The sequence below is a fragment of the Salmo salar genome, chromosome 23 (assembly GCF_965601325.2).
Source record: "Salmo salar chromosome 23, fSalSal1, whole genome shotgun sequence".
NCBI lineage: Eukaryota > Metazoa > Chordata > Actinopteri > Salmoniformes > Salmonidae > Salmo > Salmo salar.
This window is the reverse complement of record NC_138313.1, coordinates 31,819,027-31,843,065: the sequence shown is the minus strand read 5'-3', so window position 1 is coordinate 31,843,065 and position 24,039 is coordinate 31,819,027. Positions and strand designations below refer to the sequence as shown.

General features: G+C 41.2%; 1 protein-coding gene across 2 annotated transcripts in view; it reads right to left on the bottom strand.

The window, feature by feature from the left end:
* Positions 1 to 22,957, bottom strand: part of LOC106584393 (endophilin-A2) — a 29,326-nt gene extending 6,369 nt beyond the window's left edge. The window contains exons 1-8 of one of the 2 annotated variants that reach the window (XM_014169658.3): positions 22,555 to 22,957; positions 14,535 to 14,603; positions 10,353 to 10,425; positions 8,510 to 8,653; positions 8,277 to 8,410; positions 7,970 to 8,128; positions 4,056 to 4,159; positions 3,456 to 3,592 (exon numbers count right to left, since the gene is read on the bottom strand). In XM_014169658.3, coding sequence (XP_014025133.1) covers positions 3,456 to 3,592; positions 4,056 to 4,159; positions 7,970 to 8,128; positions 8,277 to 8,410; positions 8,510 to 8,653; positions 10,353 to 10,425; positions 14,535 to 14,603 — 820 coding nt within the window. In that variant the 5' untranslated portion in view covers positions 22,555 to 22,957. The remainder of the gene's footprint in view (positions 1 to 3,455; positions 3,593 to 4,055; positions 4,160 to 7,969; positions 8,129 to 8,276; positions 8,411 to 8,509; positions 8,654 to 10,352; positions 10,426 to 14,534; positions 14,604 to 22,554) is intronic. The other variant, XM_014169657.3, reaches the window with a different exon arrangement.
* Positions 22,958 to 24,039: the final 1,082 nt, after the last annotated feature.

Genomic DNA, 24,039 nt, shown 5'->3' with positions numbered 1-24,039 from the left:
GTCAGTTTAAAGGTATGACAATCTGGATACGCCCCATGCCTAGTACATAATCACGATAGGACAAAGGTTGACATCGCCCAACCCTAGAACACAGTGGCTAGGACTGGAGGGGCACAGGAAGTCCATATCTTACTCATAGGATGGAACAGAGAGCCTGTCAGTCTCAAAACGCACACATAAACACAAACATGCAAAAGTAGTGAAACCACACACTGATGGCTGTAACAATCCCAGTGACAGTGTTTTGCATCATCTCTGTGAGACGAACCCTTCTGAAGTTCTTCTGACCATGCCCCCTCACTCACTCCCCCTCTGACCCTGCCCTATTCCCTCACGCCATCCCCCTCTGACCCTGCACTGCTCCTTCTCGCCATCCCTCCATCTCACTCTGACCCTGCTCCCCATCCATCTCCCTCTAAGCTCAGGCAGCTCATGGCCATGGCTCTAACACCAGGCTTTTTGTCTCAAAAAATGTCCTCTTTGTACCAGCTTACCCCACAGGCAGTTGGCACAGGGCACGACACACTGGATATGGGGAGGGATCCATCACTGTCTATGGGAGACTCATTTTTATTGTGGAATACAACACATCCCCTACCCATCAATCTAGAAGACATTTGGAGACACACTAACCCAAAGACGTATATCATATACAGGTTTTTTTTTCTGGATCAAAATGGTGCTTAGGTGGTGGGCGTGGCAGGGGTGTGGCCATGGCCGTGGCCAATGGTGCGGTCACCAACCTACATTTTTTTTAGAGGCCCTCCTGTTGGCGGCAGTGACAAATTAGGTTGTTTTAAAGCATCTTTCCCTCGATCCTGACTTGTCTCCCAGTCCCTGCCGCTGAAAAACATGTCCACTGCATGATGTTGCCACCACTATGCTTCACTGTAGGGATGGTGCCAGGTTTCCTCCAGACATGACACTTGTCATTCAGGCCAAAAAGATCCATCTTGGTTTCATCAGAACAGAGAATCTTGTTTTTCCTTGGTCTGAGAGTCCTTTAGGTGCCTATTGGCAAACTCCAAGCAGGCTGTCATGTGCCTTTTACTGAGGAGTGGCTTCCGTCTGGCCAGTCTACAATAAAGGCCTAATTGGTGGAGTGTTGCAGAGATGGTTGTCGTTCTGGAAGGTTCTCCCATCTCCACAGAGGAACTCTGGAGCTCTGTCAGAGTGACCATCAGGTTCTTGGTCACCTCCATTACCAAGGCCCTTCTCCCCCGATTGGTCAGTTAGGCAGGGCGGCCAGCTCTAGGAATATTCTTGGTGGTTCCAAACATCTTCCATTTAAGAATAATGGAGGCCACTGCGTTCTTGGGGACCTTTAATGCTGCAGAAATGTCTTGGTACCCTTCCCCAGATGTGTGCCTCAACCTCATGGCTTGGTTTTTGCTCTGACATGCACTGTCAACTGGCTTTACAAATCATGTCCAATTAATTGTTTTACCACAGCTGTAGTTGTAGAAATATCTCAAGGATGATCAATGGAAACAGGATGTACCTGAGCTCAATTTCAAGTCTCATTGCAAAAGGTCTGAATACTTATAAGGTATCATTTGTTTTTATTTTTAATACATTTGCTAAAATGTCTAAAACACTTAACACTTTTTTTACTACATGATTCCATGTGTTATTTCATAGTTTTGATGTCTTCACTATTATTCTACAATGTAGACAATAGTAAAAATAAAGAAAAACCCTGGAATGACTGGTACTGTGTGTGTGTATTTATATTCCTGGACTTATTCCACATTTTGTTGTGTTACAGCCTGAATTCAAAACAAATTATCCTCACCCATCTACACACAATACCCATAATGGCAAAGTGAAAACATGTTTAGACATTTTTGCAAATATATTGAAAATTAAATACAGAAACCCTAGTTATTGTCCTCTTGAAAGGTGAATTTCTCCCCCAGTGTCTGGTGGAAATCAGACTGAACAAAGTTTTCCTCTAGGATGTTGTCTGTGCTTAGCTCAATGACTTTATTTTTTTATCCTGAAAAACTCCCCAGTCCTTAACAATTACAAGCATACCCATAACATGACGCAGCCACCACCATGCTTGAAAATATGGAGAGTGTTGGTTTTGCCCCAAACATAACACTTTGTATTCAGGACAAAAAGTTAATTGCTTTCCAACCTTTTTAGCAGTATTATTTTAGTGCCTAATTGCAAACAGGATGCATACTTTTTAATATTTTCTACTCTGTACAGGCTTTCCTTCTTTTCACTCTGTCAATTAGGTTAGTATTGTTGAGTAACTACAATGTTGTTCCATCTACCAAAAGGTGCCCTTCTTTGCGAGGCATTGGAAAACCTCCCTGGTCTTTGTGGCTGAATCTGTGTTTGAAATTCACTGCTCGACTGAGGGACCTTACAGATAATTGTGTGGGGTACAGAGATGTGGTAGCCATAAAAATGTTTTTGTTTAACACTATCATTGCAAACAGAGTGAGTCCGTGCAACTTACTATGTGACTTGTTAAGCAAATTAACTGCTGAACTTATTTAGGCTTGCATAACAAAGGGGTTGAATACATATTGACTCAAGACATTTCAGCTTTTCATTTTTAATTGATTTGTAAAATTTTCAAAAAACATAATTCCACTTTGACATTATAGGGGTATTTAATGATTGAACTGAAAGTGGGTTCAATCCAAACTCTGTAGTGACAGGACTATGGCCTGAGGTGGTCCACCAGCATGTGTGTGGCTGTGTGCCATTTCAGAGGCAGTCAGTGCAGGTCCTTAAACTGTCAATCAAAAAGCTCTAGGCTTCGTATCTAAAAATTGCTGGTAAACATTTCAACCAGAGAAACAACCAAACCCAATGAAGAACCCAATCAAATGAATGAGTTCTTAAAATGACCTGTTTCTCAAATATTTTGAGTACAAAATAATGGATTATTTCAATCACAGAACTTACATTCTAGAGCTTTTGATTTGATACATGTAGTTCACTGATATGATTGCATCTACCATTTCACAAAAGTAGGTTGGCTGTCTCTGACAAACAAACACACTCTCACTCACATCCCTACAGGAGGTCTTTTTCCTTTTGGTAGGCCGTCATTGTAAATAAGAATTGTTTCTTAACTGATTTGCCTAGTTAAATAAAGGTTAAATAAAAAAAAAAGTAAACATTTGGTGTGGAGGAAGGGTGACTCTGACGTCACAGGAAGAGAGGAACAAGGTCAACAGGAGAAGAGGGCAACCAGCTGCCTGCACCCCTCTCCTGTTCATTCACCCTCTCTCACACATACACGTGCATGCTCACACATACACACATGTGCACGCACACAGACAACCAACTTATCCTGACAGACACACACATTTATACCACACTCCAAAGTATGGAAGTGAATCTCTAAATCTGCAGTAGTGAAATATTTGAAAGAAATTCCTTTTCGATGAGCTGACATATACAGTAGGTAGCATGTGCAACCGTCTTACCTGAGTTGCGGGAGGGTGGTGGGCCAACTGAGATCGTGTAGCCACCATTGGTTGATTGGTTGTCACTGTCAAAGTCAAAGACGGGTTTGGCCTTAGGTGTGTACTCGCGACGTGGTCGGTTCTGGGCCTCGTTCATCCTGAAGAGAAGAAAGATAGAGAAGCCTGGCAGATCTCAGTTATCAGTAGACTCAATATTAGAAAGGGTACTCAAATATACATCATTCATAATCAAAAATATTCTAAAAGAAACTAAGGGAATGACTATCTTGACGCTTCTGATATATTTTACAGCTAACAGTTAAACCCCTGGGTCAACCAGTGTGTTGTAGACAGTTTTTCTGTGATTAAGGGCCTTGGATGTTACCATGCAGATCCACAGAATAACACATTGAGACAGATTATGGCGAGGGCTGTTGTGACTAGACTAGGCAGTATGAGAGGGCTGGGCTGGTAACGGGGCTGGGCTGCTAACGGGGCTGGGCACAGGGCTGGGATTGGTGAGTGGGCCTACTGTATCTCTATCATGACACTGCACACATAAGCTTGAAGTGACTGTACAGGAAAGATGGGCAGTGGAACTAGAGACACGTGTGTACCTACCTGTCCCTTAGTTTGTCTGAGAGCTCGTCCAGGATCTGTGTGGCCTGTCTGTGGTACTGCAGCTGGGACTCCACCAGAGACGACAGCTGGCTCACCTGCTCTATCTGCACAGAGACACACACAAAGAGCAGGATATGGTTACTAACTGTGAACGTTTAAATTAAATTGGAATCCTTAACGTTAAGAAAAATATCTAAACAAAGAACAATGTTTAATTTTTATTTTCTTCACTAAATAAAAAATAAAAAACATCACAGTGTAGTTATCACAAAACATTATTTTAAGTGTTATAGCCTAACTAGATGATAGGTTATGAAGGGCCTGGGGAAAGTTGTGTAATTTAATGTTAGACAGCGATATCGTTGATGCAGAAAGTAAACCACATAGTGGGTCAATTTCGGCAACAACTAAAGCCTGCATGTTTCAGTTTGGCTGGCGCAGAGCTGAGTCGGCTAAGCGAACCAAACGAGTGTGTTCGTATACTCCCTTAAAAGACCTTCGCAAGAAAAAATGTAAATAATAAAATAAATAAATGGCAATAGTACTGTTTGTCCATCTTGAGACGCCGTAGCCAGTATACACTTCAAATTAGTCAGAATTAATCTATGATAACTCAAGAAATCTGTCATTAAATTAGAAATTTTTGCAGAGATCTTAGTCAGGCAATTTTACATCCAAATATGTTTGGTTCAGTATTTTTCAAGTGAAGAAATTTCCATGAACACGATTTGTCTCTCGTTAAATGACAACATTTAATTGAAGAATCCCTACTGTTTGACTATCAGTGCAAAGTTTGAGAGGGTTTATCTAAATGTTCCCTTGTTATATTTTAGCTCATCTCGCTCTGGCTAGCATTAGTTGTTGATCTTGTTGTTGATGTGCATAACTGAGGGGCAGATAGCCTACCTTTTCATAGTTGTTTGATCAATAGGACTGTAAAGTTCTTAAATGTAAGAAGACTCCCGTTGTATTTAAAGTTGAAGTCGGAAGTTTACATACACCTTAGCCAAATACATTTAAACTCAGTTTTTCACAATTCCTGACATTTAATCCTAGTAAAAATTGCCTGTCTTAGGATCACCACTTTATTTTAAGAATGTGAAATGTCAGAATAATAGTAGAGAGAATGGTTTATTTCAGCTTTTATTTCTTTCATCACATTCCCAGTGGGTCAGAAGTTTACATACACTCAATGAGGTATTTGGTAGCATTGCCTTTAAATTGTTTAACTTGGGTCAAATGTTTTGGTTAGCCTTCCACAAGCTTCCCACAATAAGTTGGGTGACTTTTGGCCCATTCCTCCTCACAGAGCTGGTGTAACTGAGTCAGGTTTTTAGGCCTTGCTCCACACGCTTTTTCAGTTATGCCCACAAATTTTCTACAAGATTGAGGTCAGGGCTTTGTGATGGTCACTCCAATACCTTGACTTTGTTGTCCACAACTTTGGAAGTATGCTTGGGGGCATTGTCCATTTGGAAGACCTGTTTGCGACCAAGCTTTAACTTCCTGACTGATGTCTTGAGATGTTGCTTCAATATATCCACATAATTTTCTTACCTCATGATGCCATCTATTTTGTGAAGTGCACCAGTCCCTCCTGCAAAGCACCCCCACAACATGATGCTGCCACCCCCGTGCTTCACGGTTGGGATGGTGTTCTTCGGCTTGCAAGCATCCCCCCTTTTCCTCCAAACATAACAATGGTCATTATGGCCAAACGGTTCTATTTTTGTTTCATCAGACCAGAGGACATTTCTACAAAAAGTACAATCTTTGTCCCCATGTGCAGTTGCAAACCATAGTCTGGCTTTTTATGGCAGTTTTGGAGCAGTGGCTTCTTCCTTGCTGAGTAGACTTTCAGGTTATGTTGATATAGGACTCGTTTTACTGTGGATATAGATACTGTTATACCTGTTTCCTCCAGCATCTTCACAAGGTCCTTTGCTGTTGTTTTGGGATTGATTTGCACTTTTCGCACCAAAGTACGTTCATCTCTAGGAGACAGAACGCGTCTCCTTCCTGAGAGGTATGACGGCTGCGTGGTCCCATGGTGTTTATACTTGCGTACTATAGTTTGTACAGATGAACGTGGTACCTTCAGGCATTTGGAAATTGCTCCCAAGGATGAACCAGACTTGTGGAGGTCTACATTTTTTTTCTGAGGTCTTGGCTGATTTCTTTTGATTTTCCCATGATGTCAAGCAAAAAGGCACTGAGTTTGAAGGTAGGCCTGGAAATACATCCACAGGTACATCTCCAATTGACTCAAATGATGTCAATTAGCCTATCAGAAGCTTCTAAAGCCATAACATAATTTTCTGCAATTGTCCAAGCTGTTTAAATGCACAGTCAACTTAGTGTATGTAAACTTCTGACCCACTGGAATTGTGATACAGTAAATTATAAGTGAAATAATCTGTCTGTAAACAATTGTTGGAAAAATTACTTGTGTCATGCACAAAGTAGATGTCCTAACCGACTTGCCAAAACTATAGTTTGTTAACAAGAAATTTGTGGAGTGGTTGAAAAAACAAATTTTATTGACTCCAACCTAAGTGTATGTAAACTTCCGACTTCAACTGTACATATTTGCAGAAATACATTCAGGTGTATTTTGTGGCTTCTGGCGAATACGTTCTAATGATCTAAAGTTAAGCATGAGGCCACTGTTTTGGTGCCCTAGCCAACATGCTGTGAACAGCGCAGATACTGTGTGTGACTGTGTGAGAGCAAAGTGTTGCTCATCTCAATATCCTAGCCTATCCATTGATGATGACTTTACTGAAGTTGCGAGACATTGTGAGGTATAGCATTCCATTGCGAGATCCAGCTTTTGAATGCCGATAGAAAGGCCTAGTGCACGGTTCTGACTGTCTGTGTGTCGGCCAACCTGCCTATACTATGCCCCTCCCCTCTCTCTCCGTCGTCCCTTGCTAGCTCGCTATGAAAGACGCAAGTGTTTGTGTTCTCGGAAGTATGGCAAGTAGTCGGTCTCGTCCATTCCAAAAATACTGAGTCTTGACACTCAGAATTGGAGAGTCGACGTATCAATTATTTTGGAGTCGACTCTCCACCACCAGGCCTACATCATCATTGTTAACAATTGGAAAAATGGCAGAGAAAGGCAAGCGACAGCAGCAAAGTCCTGTAGGGCAATACTTTGAGAAGTTAAATGAGAAGGAAATGCAATCCTTGCGAGGTGGAATTGGGGTAGAGTAATGGTAGTACAGGTGCAATGCTGAACCATCTAGAAAGGGGTGCATCATCAGACCCAAACTGTTGCTGGCAGCAGTGCAGCTGCAATGTGAATTCATGTGGAATTTTATGATTAAAAATAAATTGTTTTAACTGAAAATCGATTTAAAAAAATGGCAATTTAGAAGTTAAGATTTTTTTCTTCCATTTGCCACATCCCTAGTACACACTCAAACCGAGATACAAGCACACAAGGACCAGGCCCATAGTTACCTTGATACACACGAGTAGTAACAGTGGCATTCCCCTGGATATCCAGTATCACATTGTGGTTAATATATAATCTGTTTAACGGTGTGAGTGAAACCAGTATTGTATTTACATACACCCTAAACAGATGGGAGGGCAGGCTAACCATAGTACACATAGGCCATCCGATCTGCTGATTAAGACTGTACATAGATTATATTTCATTTTGACCTAAATTGATTCATGCTGCAGGTGACACTCTTGTTATGGTGGAGAGTGGATTTACCAGTAAAGCTTATTGAACAAATTACCTTGAGGTGGCACTTCCCCCTGGTCTCTTCCCCAGAGCAACAATACTGATAATTAAACCATAAACATTAGGTTGATAATAGGCTGGGTGTTTCCATTGACATTATGAATGTTATCAGGGGACAGGACCACACCCCCACCCACAGACAGGTACTACTCACGTCAGTCTCCAGTATGTTGTACATGCTGGTCTCGGCCACATCTTTAGACTCGTGGAACTTCTCCAGGGCCTGTCTTAGTTCCTCGTCTGGGATCTTCCCTTGGCGCTTCTTCTTATAGTCGTAATCCAGACGCCTTCCCTCCAGCTTTTTCAGATGGTGCTGGGGGACGGGAGGAGAGGCCGATGGAGAGAGGAGAAGGGATTGGTAGATGAGAGGAGAGATGAAGGTATGGGGGATGTAAATTCTAGAGATGACAAAAATGTGGATTTCTGCAGCAGATGGATAAGTGTGTAATGTGATACAGTACCTGTATCTCTCGAAGGTCCTTGTCACACACGTTTTGTAATGGATCAATGAAGTTCTGTTTAACATCTATGTCTAGAGAGTCCTTCACCTCCGCCAGCCTCTTCATGGTCTCCCCCGCATCTACTAAAGCCCCACCTGACACAAGAGCAGAAGAGCAAGAGCAGAAGCTTAGTCAAACGTACAAATTAAAAACAACACTCCATATAACTGGTGCCATCTACACACACAACGTACCGAAGTTGGTTTCCTCCCCTAGGTCCCGGCCGTACTTGACCATACACTCTCCTAGCAGGCCCTCAGCCTGGGGATAGCCTGGGTTCTTCACCTGGCCTCTGATCTTAGACATGGTGTTCAACATAGACAGCTTCGCCCGCGACGCTGACAGGGGGAATGGAGTAGAGGGATGCAGAGAAAGGATGGGATGGAGAAAGAGTCGGATGGAGAGGTGGTACTTAGTCATACAGTACCAGTCAAAAGTTTGGACACCTACTCATTCCAGGGTTTTTCTTAATTTGTACTATTTTCTACATTGTAGAATAATAGTGAAGACATCAACACTATGAAAACATATATGGAACCATGTAGTAATCAAAAAAGTTAAATCAAAATATATTTTATATTTAAGATTCTTCAAAGTAGACACCCTTTGCCTTGACAGCTTTGCACACTCTTGGCATTCTCTCAACCAGCTTCATGAGGTAGTCAGCTGGAATGCAATTCAATTAACAGGTGTGCCTTGTTAAAAGTTAATTTCTGGAAGTTCTTTCCTTCTTAATGCGTTTGAGCCCATCAGTTGTGTTGTGACAAGGTAGGGGTGGTATACAGAAGATAGCCCTATTTGGTTAAAGACCAAGTCCATATTATGGCAAGAACAGCTCAAATAAGCAAAGAGAAATGACAGTCCATCATTACTTTAAGACATGAAGGTCAGTCAATCCAGAACATTTCAAGAACTTTCAAAGTTTCTTCAAGTGCAGTCGCAGAAACCATCAAGCTCATTGATGAAACTGTCTCTCATGAAGACCACCACAGGAAAGGAAGACCCCGATTTACCTCTGCTGCAGAGGATAAGTTCATTAGTTACCAGCCTCAGAAATTGCAGCCCAAATAAATGCTTCACAGGGTTCAAGTAACAGACACATCAACATCAACTTTTCAGAGGAGACTGTGTGAATCAGGCCTTCATGGTCAAATTGGTGCAAAGAAACCACTACTAAAGGACACCAATAAGAAGAAACTTGGGCCAAGAAACACTAGATATGGACATTAGACCAGTGGATATCTGTCATTTGGTCTGATGAGTCCAAATTTCTGATTTTTGGTTCCAACCACCGTGTCTTTGTGAGACACAGAGTAAGTGAACGGATGATATCCGCATGTGTGGTTCCCACCGTGAAACATGGAGGAGGATGTGATGGTGCTTTGCTGGTGACATTGTCAGTGATTTATTTAGAATTCAAGGCACACTTAACCAGCAGGCTATCACAGCATTCTGCAGCGATACACCATCCCATCTGGTTTGCGCTTAGTGGGACAATCATTTATTTTTCAACAGGACAATGACCCTCCAGGCTGTGTAAGGGCTATTTGACCAAGAATGAGAGTGATGGTGCTGCATCAGATTACCTGGCCTTCACAATCATCCGACCTCAACCCAAATGAGATGGTTTGGGATGAGTTGGACCGCAGAGTGAAGGAAAAGCAGCCAACAAGTGCTCAGCATATGTGGGAACTCCTTCAAGACTGTTGGAACAGCATTCCTCATAAAGCTGGTTGAGAGAATGCCAAGAGTGTGCAAAGCTGTCATCAAGGCAAAGGGTGGCTACTTTGAAAAATCTCAAATATACTTTTTGGTTACTGCATGATTCCATAGTTTTGATGGCTTCACTATTATTCAACAATGTAGAAAATAGTTTAAAGAATATTAAGAAAAACCCTTGAATGAGTAGGTGTGTCCAAACTTTTTTTTCTGTGATTTAGTAGAAAAGGTATTTTACACAATAACACAATTGATATTCATTTCTTCTTGAAGTTGTAAATAAGACTAATGCAGTCTCTTCCTGGTGTGTAGTCTCACCTGGGTTGGGTTGTAGGTACTCAGAGGTTTTGGAGATTACCTCCACCACAGCTTTGCTGGTCACGTCTACTTTCTACAAAACACAGGGGAGGGGACATCACTAACAACCATAAGGAAATATGACACGCCATGGCCGTGTCCGAATACCCATTCTTGCATTCTAAATAGTAGGCATTTTGGGTGTGCAAAAAATAAAGTTTGATAGTATGTGAAATTTAGTATGCTTTAAAACGCCAGTATACTTATTTAGGCTTTTCCTCTAGTACAATTCGCTTCACACTATTAAGGAAGAGAATCGTCTTTTCACGTGTTTGACAACAGCTGATAATCTGAATATGGGAAGCGCACGCGCTCTACAAAAAGTAACGAATGGCAGGGAAGAAGTGCGTTTGTGCATTAGATGACACCTTCTCAGTGTGGTTGAGTAGTATGTGGATATTTGTTGATCACTGCATTGGTTTTTACTAAATAGTACGTTCTAAATAGTATGTAGTGCACAGTATTCAGTTTAAGTAAGTAGTGGGTAAACCAGATTTTGGGCATGCACCATGTCTTCCCCATCTTCCAAATCCATTATTTGTGATGAGACTAGTTACCAAACAGGCTATGAAAAAGGTAACGAAATATTGTCACTATATTGTACTGCTAAATGAAAATTACTTTGTGAAAAAAACAATCATGTTCATTCACTGAAGGTGTGTAAGTGATGGCTTTGGCTGTTGATTGCTGGAGTTCTCCATGACAGATGACCGGAGCAGCAAAGACAGATGCTCTGACAATCTGCCACTCCCTCTATGTATAACATGTATCTATACACAGGGCTCCCACATGAATACTATACTGATACACTGTATACAGTGTGCAAACAGACTGTTCACTAAGAGTTGACTACACTTCAGTCTACATCTACACATGACGTAACAACTTCTAGTGCATGGTTGTCTAGACTATAACCCTAACCCATGTTCTAGTAATGTTTTGTGAATGTGGCTGTATAGATGGAATGAGTAGGTGTGTCCAAACTTTTGACTGGTACACACATACATATATATAAACTAAGCAAAAAAAGAAACGTCCCTTTTTCAGGACCCTGTCTTTCCAAGATAATTCGTAAAAATTGAAATAACTTCACAGATCTTCATTGTAAAGGTTTCCCATGCTTGTTCAATGAACCATAAACAATTAATGAACATGCACCTGTGGAACGGTCGTTAAGACACTAACAGTTTACAGACGGTAGGCAATTAAGGTCACAGTTATGAAAACGTAGGACACTAAAGAGGCCTTTCTACTGACTCTGAAAACACCAAAAGAAAGATGCCCAGGGTCCCAGGGCAATAAATTGCAATGTCCGTTCTGTGAGACGCCTAAGACAGCGCTACAGGGAGACAGGACGGACAGCTGATCATCCTCGCAGTGGCAGACCACGTGTAACAACACCTGCACAGGATCGGTACATCTGAACATCACACCTGGTACAGGATGGCAAAAACAACTGCCCGAGTTACACCAGGAACGCACAATCCCGCCATCAGTGCTCAGACTGTCCACAATAGGATGAGAGAGGCTGGACTGAGGGCTTGTAGGCCTGTTGTAAGGCAGATCCTCACCAGACATCACCTGTAACAATGTCGCCTATGGGCACAAACCCACAGTGGCTGGACCAGACAGGACTAGCAAAAAGTGCTCTTCACCGACGAGTCGCGATTTTGTATCACCAGGTGTGATGGTCGGATTCGCGTTTATCGTTGAAGGAATGAGCGATACACCGAGGCCTGTACTCTGGAGTGGGATCGATTTGGCGCTGGAGGGTCCATCATGGTCTGGGGCAGTGTGTCACAGGATCATCGGACTGAGCTTTTTGTCATTGCCGGCAATCTCAACGCTGTGCGTTACAGGGAAGACATCCTCCTCCCTCATGTGGTACCCTTCCTGCAGGCTCATCCTAACATGACCCTCCAGCATGACAATGCCACCAGCCATACTGCTCGTTCTGTGTGTGATTTCCTGTAAGACAGGAATGTCTGTGTTCTGCCATGGTCAGCGAAGAGCCCGGATCTCAATCCCATTGAGCACGTCTGGGACCTGTTGGATCGGAGGGTGAGGGCTAGGGCCATTCCCCCCAGAAGTGTCCGGGAACTTGCAGGTGCCTTGGCGGGAGAGTGGGGTAACATCTCACAGCAAGAACTGACAAATCTGGTGCAGTCCATGAGGAGGAGATGCACTGCAGTACTTAATGCAGCTGGTGGCCACACCAGATACTGAGTGTTACTTTTGATTTTGACCCCCCCTTTGTTCAGGGACACATTATTCCATTTCTGTTAGTCACATGTCTGTGGAACTTGTTCAGTTTATGTCTCAGTTGTTGAATCTTATGTTCATACAAATATTTACACATGTTAAGTTTGCTGAAAATAAACACAGTTGACAGTGAGGACGTTTCTTTTTTTACTGCGTATATATACAGTTGAAGTCGGAAGTTTACATACATTTAGGTTGGAGTCATTAAAACTCGTTTTTCAACCACTTCACAAATTTCTTGTTAACAAACTATAGTTTTGGCAAGTCGGTTAGGACATCTACTTTGTGCATGACACAAGTCATTTTTCCAACAATTGTTTATAGACAGATTATTTCACTTATAATTCACTGTATCACAATTCCAGTGGGTCAGAAGTTTACATACACTAAGTTGACTGTGCATTTAAACAGCTTGGAAAATTCCAGAAAATGATGTCATGGCTTTAGAAGCTTCTGATAGGCTAATTGACATAATTTGAGTCAATTGGAGGTGTACCTGTGGATGTATTTCAAGGCCTACCTTCAAACTCAGTGCTTCTTTGCTTGACACCATGGGAAAATCAAAAGAAATCAGCCAAGACCTCAGAAAAATAATTGTAGACCTCCACAAGTCTGGTTCATCCTTGGGAGCAATTTCCAAATGTCTGAAGCTACCACGTTCATCTGTACAAACAATAGTACGTAAGTATAAACACCATGGGACCACACAGCCGTCATACCGCTCAGGAAGGAGACGCGTTCTGTCTCCTAGAGATGAACGTACTTTGGTGCGAAAAGTGCAAATCAATCCCAGAACAACAGCAAAGGACCTTGTGAAGATGCTGGAAGAAACAGGTACAAAAGTATCTATATCCACAGTAAAACGAGTCCTATACAGACATAACCTGAAAGGCCGCTCAGCAAGGAAGAAGCCACTGCTTCAAAACTGCCATAAAAAAGCCAGACTACAGTTTGCAACTGCACATGGGGACAAAGATCGTACTTTTTGGAGAAATGTCCTCTAGTCTGATGAAACAAAAATACAACTGTTTGGTCATAATGACCATCGTTATGTTCGGAGGAAAAAGGGGGACGCTTGTGGGGTTTCTTTGGTGCAGGAGGGACTGGTGCACTTCACAAAATAGATGGCATCATGAGGGAAGAAAATTATGTGGATATATTGAAGCAACATCTCAAGACATCAGTCAGGAAGTTAAAGCTTGGTCGCAAACGGGTCTTCCAAATGGACAATGACCCCAAGCATACTTCCAAAGTTGTGGACAACAAAGTCAAGGTATTGGAGTGGCCATCACAAAGCCCTGACCTCAATGTTATAGAAAATTTGTGGGCATAACTGAAAAAGCGTGTGCGAGCAAGGAGGCCTAAAAACCTGACTCAGTTACACCAGCTCTGTCAGGAGGAATGGGCCAAAATTCACCCAACTTATTGTGGGAAGCTTGTGGAAGGCTACCCGAAACGTTTGACCTTAGTTAAACAATTTAAAGGCAATGCTACCAAATACTAACTGAGTGTATGTAAACTTCTGACCCACTGGGAATGTGGTGAAAGAAATAAAATCTGAAATAAATCATTCAATAATTCTCTCTACTATTATTCTGACATTTCACATTCTTAAAATAAAGTGGTGATCCTAACTGACCTAAGACAGGGAATTTTGTACTAGGATTAAATGTCAGGAATTGTGAAAAACTGATTTTAAATGTATTTGGCTTATTACTTAACGTCTATGGAGGAGAAAGTGCCATTCTCAGAACGTTCAGACAAACCACAATGGCCCAACTCTTTATATATATGGCTCTGGATAGGCCTAATATATTGAATTCTAAGTAACTAGCCTACTTCAGGTACTGGTCTTTAACTGTACAGTCAGAGGCATTATACCCTTTCCAAATCTTTGAAGTCTTCATCCAGTTTCGTTCCCTCTGCACCGCCGACCTTCTCACTGACCATCTGCACAGAGAGTGGGAGAGAAAAGTGTCATTGTTACACAATACATGTGCAGTTCATAAAAGTGGATCAGAAAGATCCCTCAAAACATTATAGTTTTCTTACTTCTCACATTTAAAGAAAATACAGCTTGCCAGTTCCACCATTCACAAGAGTCTAGGTTCTAATAGCGGACAAAACAGTTTCATCTTAACTGACTTCAATCTGATCTGACTGACACCATCAAACACAACCCTGTAGGAAACAAGTTCTTCATTCTCTCATACACAGATACACCCCTGTGCAGAGACAAAGACCATTGTAGACATTGTAGATTATAGTTGCCTCCATCAACCATGTACAGATTCTGAAGTGGAATTCTAGAGTTCCAGGAGAAGGACCAGATGCTGGAATCCTGTACAGTTTCTTTTAGGACTATTTCTACAATGACCATGTACTGTAGAGTAGTGAATCATCTCATAACTTTCAACACAGGCTACAGGACCTTCGTCACATTCATCCCAACATGTTGTAACTTGTCGTGTGAGACCCCAATATGTGTGCAGGGCAGGCCATCCAGCAGTAAATGCAGCCTACACGTTTACCCTAGCTTCCGCTATCTCTTTCTTCCACCTTGTGGAAAAAGACTGCTTTATATACCCGCGCTTTACACTGGACACATGTAAAACAAATTCACCCTATCCCACCGCTCCTCTCTGGCTCAGTTTTGCTTCCCTCATAAAATGTACAATAGAGATGATCCTCTCTCAACTACTGTATCTGACTACAATACAGTATGTAGTAAAGTCATCAATAAATCATTTTCAGTTTCGACCTGTTGCAAGTTCCATATGACATCCATGACATCACAGTTACACAACAAATATGACTGTATATCAAGACACACAGAGCAATTGGATGTCTTGATTGTACCCCTTTCTGGAAATGTTTATTTGAACAATGACAATACCCAATGTTTTTGAAGTGACGTAAACCACTATGCTAATTGGAATCATATTAGGCACCCTTTCAAGAGGAAACTTAGTACATATGCAAAATGTTTTAGGTCACGTACTGTAGTCAGCCATCCCAGTTTAAAAATGTTCTGTGGCACATCATATGCCATGAGTTTGTATGCTTTTTATTTCCCCATAGGTTACCGGTAATTCTTTGTCATGCAAGTAGCATACATTCTCTCTCCTTTCTGCCTAGGAAGGTCTAGCTTTCTCAATTATGAGCAGGAAAAAAACAACTGCAAGTGGGGACAATGGGATGGTTCTGCAGCAGACAATTCCAGTGACAAGGCACAACATCTACCCACTACTCCTGCCCTTTCTGGGAGCGACTTACAGTAAGTAGTGAGTGTACAGTTTATATTTCACTCTAACTGGGGGAGACGTTTAGGCTATGCATTTCCACCTCTCTCAGCCTTTTTGCAAATGTAATAAACTAGTTTGCCTATAGGCACTTGGTGGGTGCAGAAGCTAGCCTGCCTTTAGATTACAGTAATTAAAGATGCACTATGAAGAAATGGCTCCGCCATTTCCTGGTTGCTAAAATTCTAATAGTTTGCTTCATTTCAGTTTGTGACACAAAACAAGCAAGTATAGTGTAGCGAATCATTGTACCATCTAAACCGCTGTGAAATATATTTTCCATAACCAAAAATATCGTTTTTCCAGCTGTTTGAAGCTGGTGTACAAGGCTGAAAGTAAAAGACGCAAAAAACTCAACTTAAGACCGGGAAGCATAGAAATGGCACCCATAGAACAAATCTCGCTTCATAGACTTGCTTTCAATAAGAATGACAGATCTATAACTTATGTGAATTTGGTTGGGACACCCAAAAAGTTGCATATTGCAGCTTTAAATTTAACTAACATTCAATACAGTCACCAAAAGTGACCTTGGTGAGCGCAAAATGATCATATTTTCGGTTCTGTGACATGATGATCATGTGGCATTTGGGTTTACTGAAACAGTCCACAATGAGTTATGCCTATCTACTTCAGGGGGAGGACATGATTGGTACATTCTTTTCCCAATACAAAGCACTGTATGGTGGTTGAGAAAATATGTACTTCATTGTACCAATTGTTGTTACCACACTTATACACTGATTTTACACTGAGTGTCAGATCTGATGGTAGAAATGGACACGCAGCAAGTGATGACTTAATGTGCATGCTGCTACTGATCCCGCACCTAATGTGTAAGCCAGAGAATGGATAACCTGAACCCACACAGCATCTGGGGTAGAAAGTTCACTGACTGAGGGATATAGGAGAGGGGAAAGTGACTCATATAGAGGAATCTGAGCAGGGACAAAGAGCAACAGCCACAGTTACCATGCTGGAGTTAATAGAATCCGTGTCTTAGCCCATAAAAACACATTTTTGCTTTCCATCAACAGGTGGGAGTGTTCAGCTTTTCGAGTCTTCCTAACCACAAAACTGCTATGTTGTCAAAACATTATGGATGATGGCTGTGTTAGCCTTTCATAGACCTGGGGGGGTGGGGGGGGATTCTAAGAAGAAAAACAATTGGCCTACAGCTGTTTTTTTAAGTATATAAAAATAAAAAAAATCCACACCAAGAAAAATTGATTCATTTCAGCTATGCCGTGAGGCAGACACACAAGGCCACTTACTCGGCTGCTACTGCTAGCTAGATTAAGAGGGAGGAGAGCACATCACTGACGCCTGAAAATAGCATCTCTTTTACACAGATAATGGTGTGATTGTAATCTTATTGGGAGCGAGACTACGTGATAGTGAGTCAGCTGCCTCCTTAACAATGGGCCAACCGCTGCCAGGCTTTCTCCTTTGACACAACATTATAGAAAAACATTTCAGAACTGAACTGACACCTAAAGGAATCACACACCGATCATCAGCCTCATACCAGCCCCAAAGACCCTGAGGGGACAACTTGGCTGTGAAGAACTATGGAACAGCACCGGCCAAATGAACATGCCATGTCATGATAGGCCTATACATCTTGATGTAGTCACACAATGTGAGATTATGCAACATGTGAGAATTTAGAAATAAAGCATTCTACAAAGAATGTATTATTTGAGAGACATGGCTGTGCCTGTGCCATTTATAGTGTGAGGTCTCCAATGCCTACAGCAGAAATGTAGTTGTGGTGTGGCACATAGGCTTGTTTACTTCATATAGGCTTGCTTGCTCTTAAAGGGATAGTTAGAGACTTTGGCAATGAAGCCCTTTATCTACTTCCCCAGAGTCAGAAGAACTTGTGGATACCATTTTACGTGTCTGCGTTCAGTTTGAAGGAAGTGGCTTTTCTAGCATTATATAATTTGCTAACTAACATTAGCGCAATGACTGGAAGTCCTTGGGAATAGCAAGTTCTTCAATACTGGATGCAGAGACATAAAAATGGTACATTTGCATCATTTTGTGGAATTCAATTGGTGTTTGTGTATTTTCGTTAGTTGTCATGCATGTTATCACATGCACACAGCATACAGTCTACTTTAAAAAGCAGAATAGTCCATCCCCTGTCAGATGGCATAACAGCAGGTCCTCAAAAAGCTTGTACTGGGGTGAAACGTGCTTTTATAAGCCCAGTCATTGCGTAAAAAATTATTCTAAATGCAATCGCATAGTAAAAACTGTTTTGACAGCCACAATTAAAAACTATTTTATTTCTCAGTCTCAACTCGTAATTAAAGCGTGCATCCCATTCGCCATTCGAGTGCCTAGGCGACAGTCAACTGTAGGCAGGCTATCAGAGCGTCACCATCCACTCTGCAGTGTGAGCTTGAGGCAGTATAATTGTTTGAAACCTAAACATTTTACTTTACTCTAAATAATGCTTGTCATATTAGCAACCCATTGCAGTTGTTGCTATTAAATTCCCCTCTTTCTAAATTTCTAACAGATTTTCATCTGTTAGAATTCTCTAAAACGATGTTTCAGGAGGCTTATGGTAGAGAAATGAACATTCAATTCTCTGGCAACAGCTCTGGTGGACATTCCTGCAGTCAGCATGCCAATTGCATGCTCCCTCAAAACTTGAGACATCTGTGGCATTGTGTGACAAAACCACGCATTTTAGAGTGGCCTTTTATTGTCCCCAGCACAAGGGGCACCTATGTAATGATCACGCTGTTTAATCATCTTCTTGATAATCTATCCACCTGACAGGTGTGGCATATCTTGAGAAAGGAGAAATCCTCAATAACAGGAATGTAAACAAATTTCTGCACAACATGAGAGAAATACGCATTTTGTGCATCTGGAAAATGTCTGGGTTCTTTTAATTCAGCTCATGAAACATGGGACCAACATTTTACATGTTGCGTTTATATTTTTGTTCAGTATATTAGCTGCTTCCATTACAAGAGTTGCATGCTCAATAATAGGCTATAACCTTTCGACTGTAAGACGATAGGCTTCCTATTGTTGAACGTTTCCATTAAGCTCTTAATTAAAGATGTCCCTTCCTTGTATGCATGCATAGCATAGCATTTTAAGTTGGTCACATAATTTTCCTGTTGGGAAAAATGTAACCATTTGTTGACCGGTTAATGAGGGTCAGTTAGTTGGCAGCAAAATTTTCAGAGATTTGCATCCAAATATACAATTGATCAGTTAGTGCTCTGTGTGTAATACACCTTTCAAACCAAGGCATTTTTCCACCAACTTTAGCATCACGCCAACTTTTTGCCAGTGGTGAAAAGTACATAAGTAAAAATACTTGAAAGTACTACTTAAGTCGTTTTTTGGGGCATCTGCACTTTACCATTTATATACTTCACTACATTCCTAAATTAAATGATGTACTTTTTACTCCACACATTTTCCCTGACACCCAAAAGTACTTGTTACGTTTCAAATGCTTAGCAGGACAGGAAAATGGTCAAATTCACACACTTATCAAGAGAACATCCCTGGTCATCTCTACTGCCTCTGATCTGGTGGACTCACTAAACACCAATATTTGTAAATTATGTCCGTGTTGGAGTGTGCCCCTGGCTGTCAGTAAATAAAAATAAGAAATGTCAAATTATTTATACTTTTACCTTTGATGATACTTAAGTATATTTTAGCAATTACATTTACTTTTGATACTTAAGTATATTTAAAACCAAATACTTTGACTTTTACTCAAGTAGTATTTTATTGGGTGACTTTCACTTGAGTCATTTTCTATTAAGGTATCTTTACTTTTACGCAGGTATAACAATTGGGTACTTTTCTATCACTGGTATCATGAAGACACATTGAGTGTAAGATCCTACACCTGATGAAAGTTGGATCAAAAAGCATGGGCTTGCCTTGGGCTCCGTTTCAAAATCTCACCTTTTAATTAAATGTTTTAAATATATGAGAGCAGTTCCACACGTTGCTGTGACGGAAGTTGTGTGGGAAAAATATTTGTTGTATTTTATTCTGTTATAGATCATATTCTTACTCTATAATATGTATGTGTTGAATTTGATCAGGGTACCCCAAGTGTGCCTTGTCTGATTAATGAACAAAATTGATTTCATGTGCATGGCATAGCCATACAGGCTGCACAAACCAGTAACATAATTCAACTCAAAATACATCTATTCTTTTGGAAATACATTTTATTAGTCTTATGTTTCTTAGGACCTGCCAGAAACAATTTAATACTGAATTTCTTTGTGATGGTGTATAGTCAATGGTTTTATTAAAATAAACGTCTACTCCCACACTTGCTGGCATGTGCACGGCCCATATAAAAGGCTTATCCTGGCAAGAATGTGGTAACATAATGTAAAGTCTGTCTGTAAAGAGTATATGTAACTAGCCTATAAGCGACAGGGGCCAATGCCACTGTACATGTTAACTTAACCTTTTGAGCGGCATATGATCCTTCAGCTGACTGCTCCCTTTGTGAGTGACTATGATAGGATCAGCCATCTGCAGATTCTACTCTGACCCACCATTTCCTCTCACATTCCCACCAACTTCCCTGTACGTGTTGCAAAGTATGCTAGTGATGCTGCAGGACAATGAAAGGCATTTCATTTAGACATCGATAGTCAAATTAAGTATTAATTATGACACTTGGTATGTGTGCGTACACAAGTTGAATAATGTGTTGGCCATGTTTGACGGGTTTGTAAAATGTGGTGAAAAGGGGATAGTAAAAAAACTAAAACAAAAAACATGGGCGTGTGCTACGGGGGGGTGCTGCAGCTATATTAATTTTCTAAAGCCAACTTCCTGCATTCCATAAGAACAGAAAAACAGTGCTGCAGAAAACATATGAAACCAATTCCTACAAGTAGGCCTATTTCCAATCACATGCAGTCATTGCTAGTGACAACAACTGCATGCTCTGAATAAGCATATTATTTTGTGCCTTACAGGGGGGGGAAGAGTCATATTTCTTGTTGGCGTCAGGCATTATTGACTCCTATGAAACTGCATTGCAGTCCAATCAGGAAGAACACACATAATTTCTCTCTCTTAGCCCCCTGTAACACATGCACGCAAACAAATAAAAAACATACAGTACATACATACACGCACACACACACTGCAGTTTTGGCCCTCCATTTCCTCTTTCATGTTCTGTCTTCCCAATGGATTGAATCTCCCCCCCCCCCCATCTCTTCATATTCCTCTTTTTATCTCCCCAAAGGGGACCTGAGCCCACTCCTAAAAGGATATTGGGGTATAAAGCAAAAGTCTTTCCTGCTGAGATCAGCAGGGACAGGATGAGACTGACTCAAAAGTAGGTTGATACATTGCTATGTTTTCATTTATAAAGCCCTTTTACAAAAAGTCCCACTGTACTTAACATCACTACACTTTAGACATGAGTTACCACACCCGGTCTAAGGGATGGCTAACTCTGGAAATTCCTTTGGTCTCAGTTTTTTTTTTAAATCAGCTTTTAGTTTTTTTGCACCTTATTTGTGGAACAATCTAAATGCTCTGAAATGTGATGTTTTGGTGGCTCTAGGCAAATTCAGAACGCTGATTGAGGTCCTTTTTACCGTGTTTTTCTTTCTGCTTGCATTTAGTATTTTTATTTTGATATATGTATTTTCTGTAATTCAGGGCTCATCTGTAAAAGACACCTTGGTCTCAGTATGCTAAAACAAATTCAATAAATTAAATAATGTATTAGTAATCAACCCTCAGAACAGATCAGGCAGGGCTCCAACTGAGGAAAACAAATTTAAATCATCCATCTTCTGTCTACATAACCAACAAGATATTGGCACTCAAATTAGAATTTTAATGAAATTAGTTACAGCAGAGATATCCTATGCTCTACAAGAGTGTTCCAACGTGTGGGGCAACGGTAGGCAGAATGGATGCCTGAGTGAAAACGTTTGGGAACCCCTGCTCTACAAGCCAACTAACAAAACCACAACACGCATGTTGCCCCTGGTATCCCCAGGGTATAGCTAGATAGCCTAGTAACAGTAAGGACATTGGAATGTGTTACCTGAAGGTGTGTACACCCTCAGCTTGCCTGTTGAGTGACAGTACACGTGTCATGTCTGTCAGCTATCTAGACTAGTACTGTTAGCTAGGTAGCGGTGTGTACTAGGATAGCTAACTACCTGCGAAGTGCTTTTCTTGAAATTCTAGCTAAGTACATAAAAAGTAGTTAGCTAACTAACGTTAGCGAGCTGGCTGGCTAGCTAACTAACGTTAGCTGTCAAGTTTATCATGGCATTCTTTGAAAGGTTCTTGCCACGTTTTAACTTTAGTTTGCCCATGAAACGATTAAAGACTGATAACTAGCTAAATAACTTACAAAAACATTAACAAAAAAAGAGAGCCATGTATAACTAGCTAATGTTACTACAAAATGAGCCGAGCCAGTAACTTAGCTAGCAAGCTAAACTGCATAAAAGTTCATGCAAGCTAGCTACCCAGCAAACTCAGATAATTATTAATTTTTTAACCCGTTTGTTATGTAAAAACACTAACATTAGCAAGCTAATACTTACTGAAACAAATCTGTATTAGGAGGGGAGGAAAGTTGTTTGCTAACCTGGCTGGCTTTATAAAACTGCTTCTTGAAGCCCGCTACAGACATCTTGGAACCGGTCTTTCACCTTTGCCGTAATAGGATTAAATTTGATACAATAACTATTACTAGCTAAAATAGTAGTACGCCGCGGTCATATGATTGCGTTAAAGTCGTTCTCCTTTACAGTACACGCCACCGAGGATGTCCTGCGGTTCACGATTGTGACTAGAAATGCTATTGAACAAGGGCGCAGATCTCTATTAAGTGCATATAGGTCTTCAAAGACTCTAGGACTACTAGGTATGAGTATATCCAGAGTTTACTTTTAGCTGCACCAAACCGTTAACTCGACACCTCCAACATATCATTGCGCTCGCTGCACATTCCAAGTTGTCTCTCCATAAGCAAACGTGCAGCGCCCTCTATCGCACACGAGAGGAGCAGGCCAATATGGTCTGTGTTCACTTTTTTTCCCCCCACAGGGTGGCATAAGTGTTTTTCAATAGTTTTCGATGTGTCTACGGTACTTCAGTCTCAAGTACTTTAGTTGAAAACCACTTCAAACTCACTCATGCTCAGTGTTGGGGAGTGGTGAACTACATGTAGTCTAACTAGTAATAGAACTGCATGTTGCAGTAGCTTGGCGTTATAGTTGAACATTGAAATCTTGCTAGTGCTTTCGGTAGTTAATAACCTTTTGTCATGTAGTAGTGTAGCTATAATAACAAACTACACACTACTTTTTTTGCAAAATAAAATATTATTTTGGGTGAAATTGACAAGAATTTCCTTTTTTTTGGCATCAGACCTAAGTGGGAACCCCTGCTCACCTCAAGTCCTCAACTGGCAGCTTCATTAAATAGTACCTGCAAAACACCAGTCTCAACGTCAACAGTGAAGAGGAGACTCTGGGATGTTGGCCTTCTAGGCATAATTCCTCTGTCCAGTGTCTGTGTTCTTTTGCCCATCTTAATCTTTTCTTTTTATTGGCCAGTCTGAGATATGGCTTTTTCTTTGCAACTCTGCCTAGAAGGCCAGCATCCCAGAGTCGCCTCTTCACTGTTGACGTTGAGACTGGTGTTTTGCGGGTACTATTTCATGAAGCTGCCAGTTGAGCACTTGTGAGGTGTCTGTTTCTCAAACTAGACACTCTGATGTACTTGCTCAGTTGTGCACCGGGGCCTCCCACTCCTCTTTTTATTCTGGTTAGGGCCAGTTTGCGCTGTTCTGTGAAGGGAGTAGTACACAGCGTTGTATGAGATCTTCAGTTTCTTGGCAATTTCTCCCATAGAATAGCCTTCATTTCTCAGAACAAGAATAGACTGATGAGTTTCAGAAGAAAGTACTTTGTTTCTGACCATTTTGAGCCTGTAATCGAACCCACAAATGCTGATGCTGCAGATACTCAACTAGTCTAAAGAAGGCCAGTTTTATTGCTTCTTTAATCAGGACAACAGTTTTC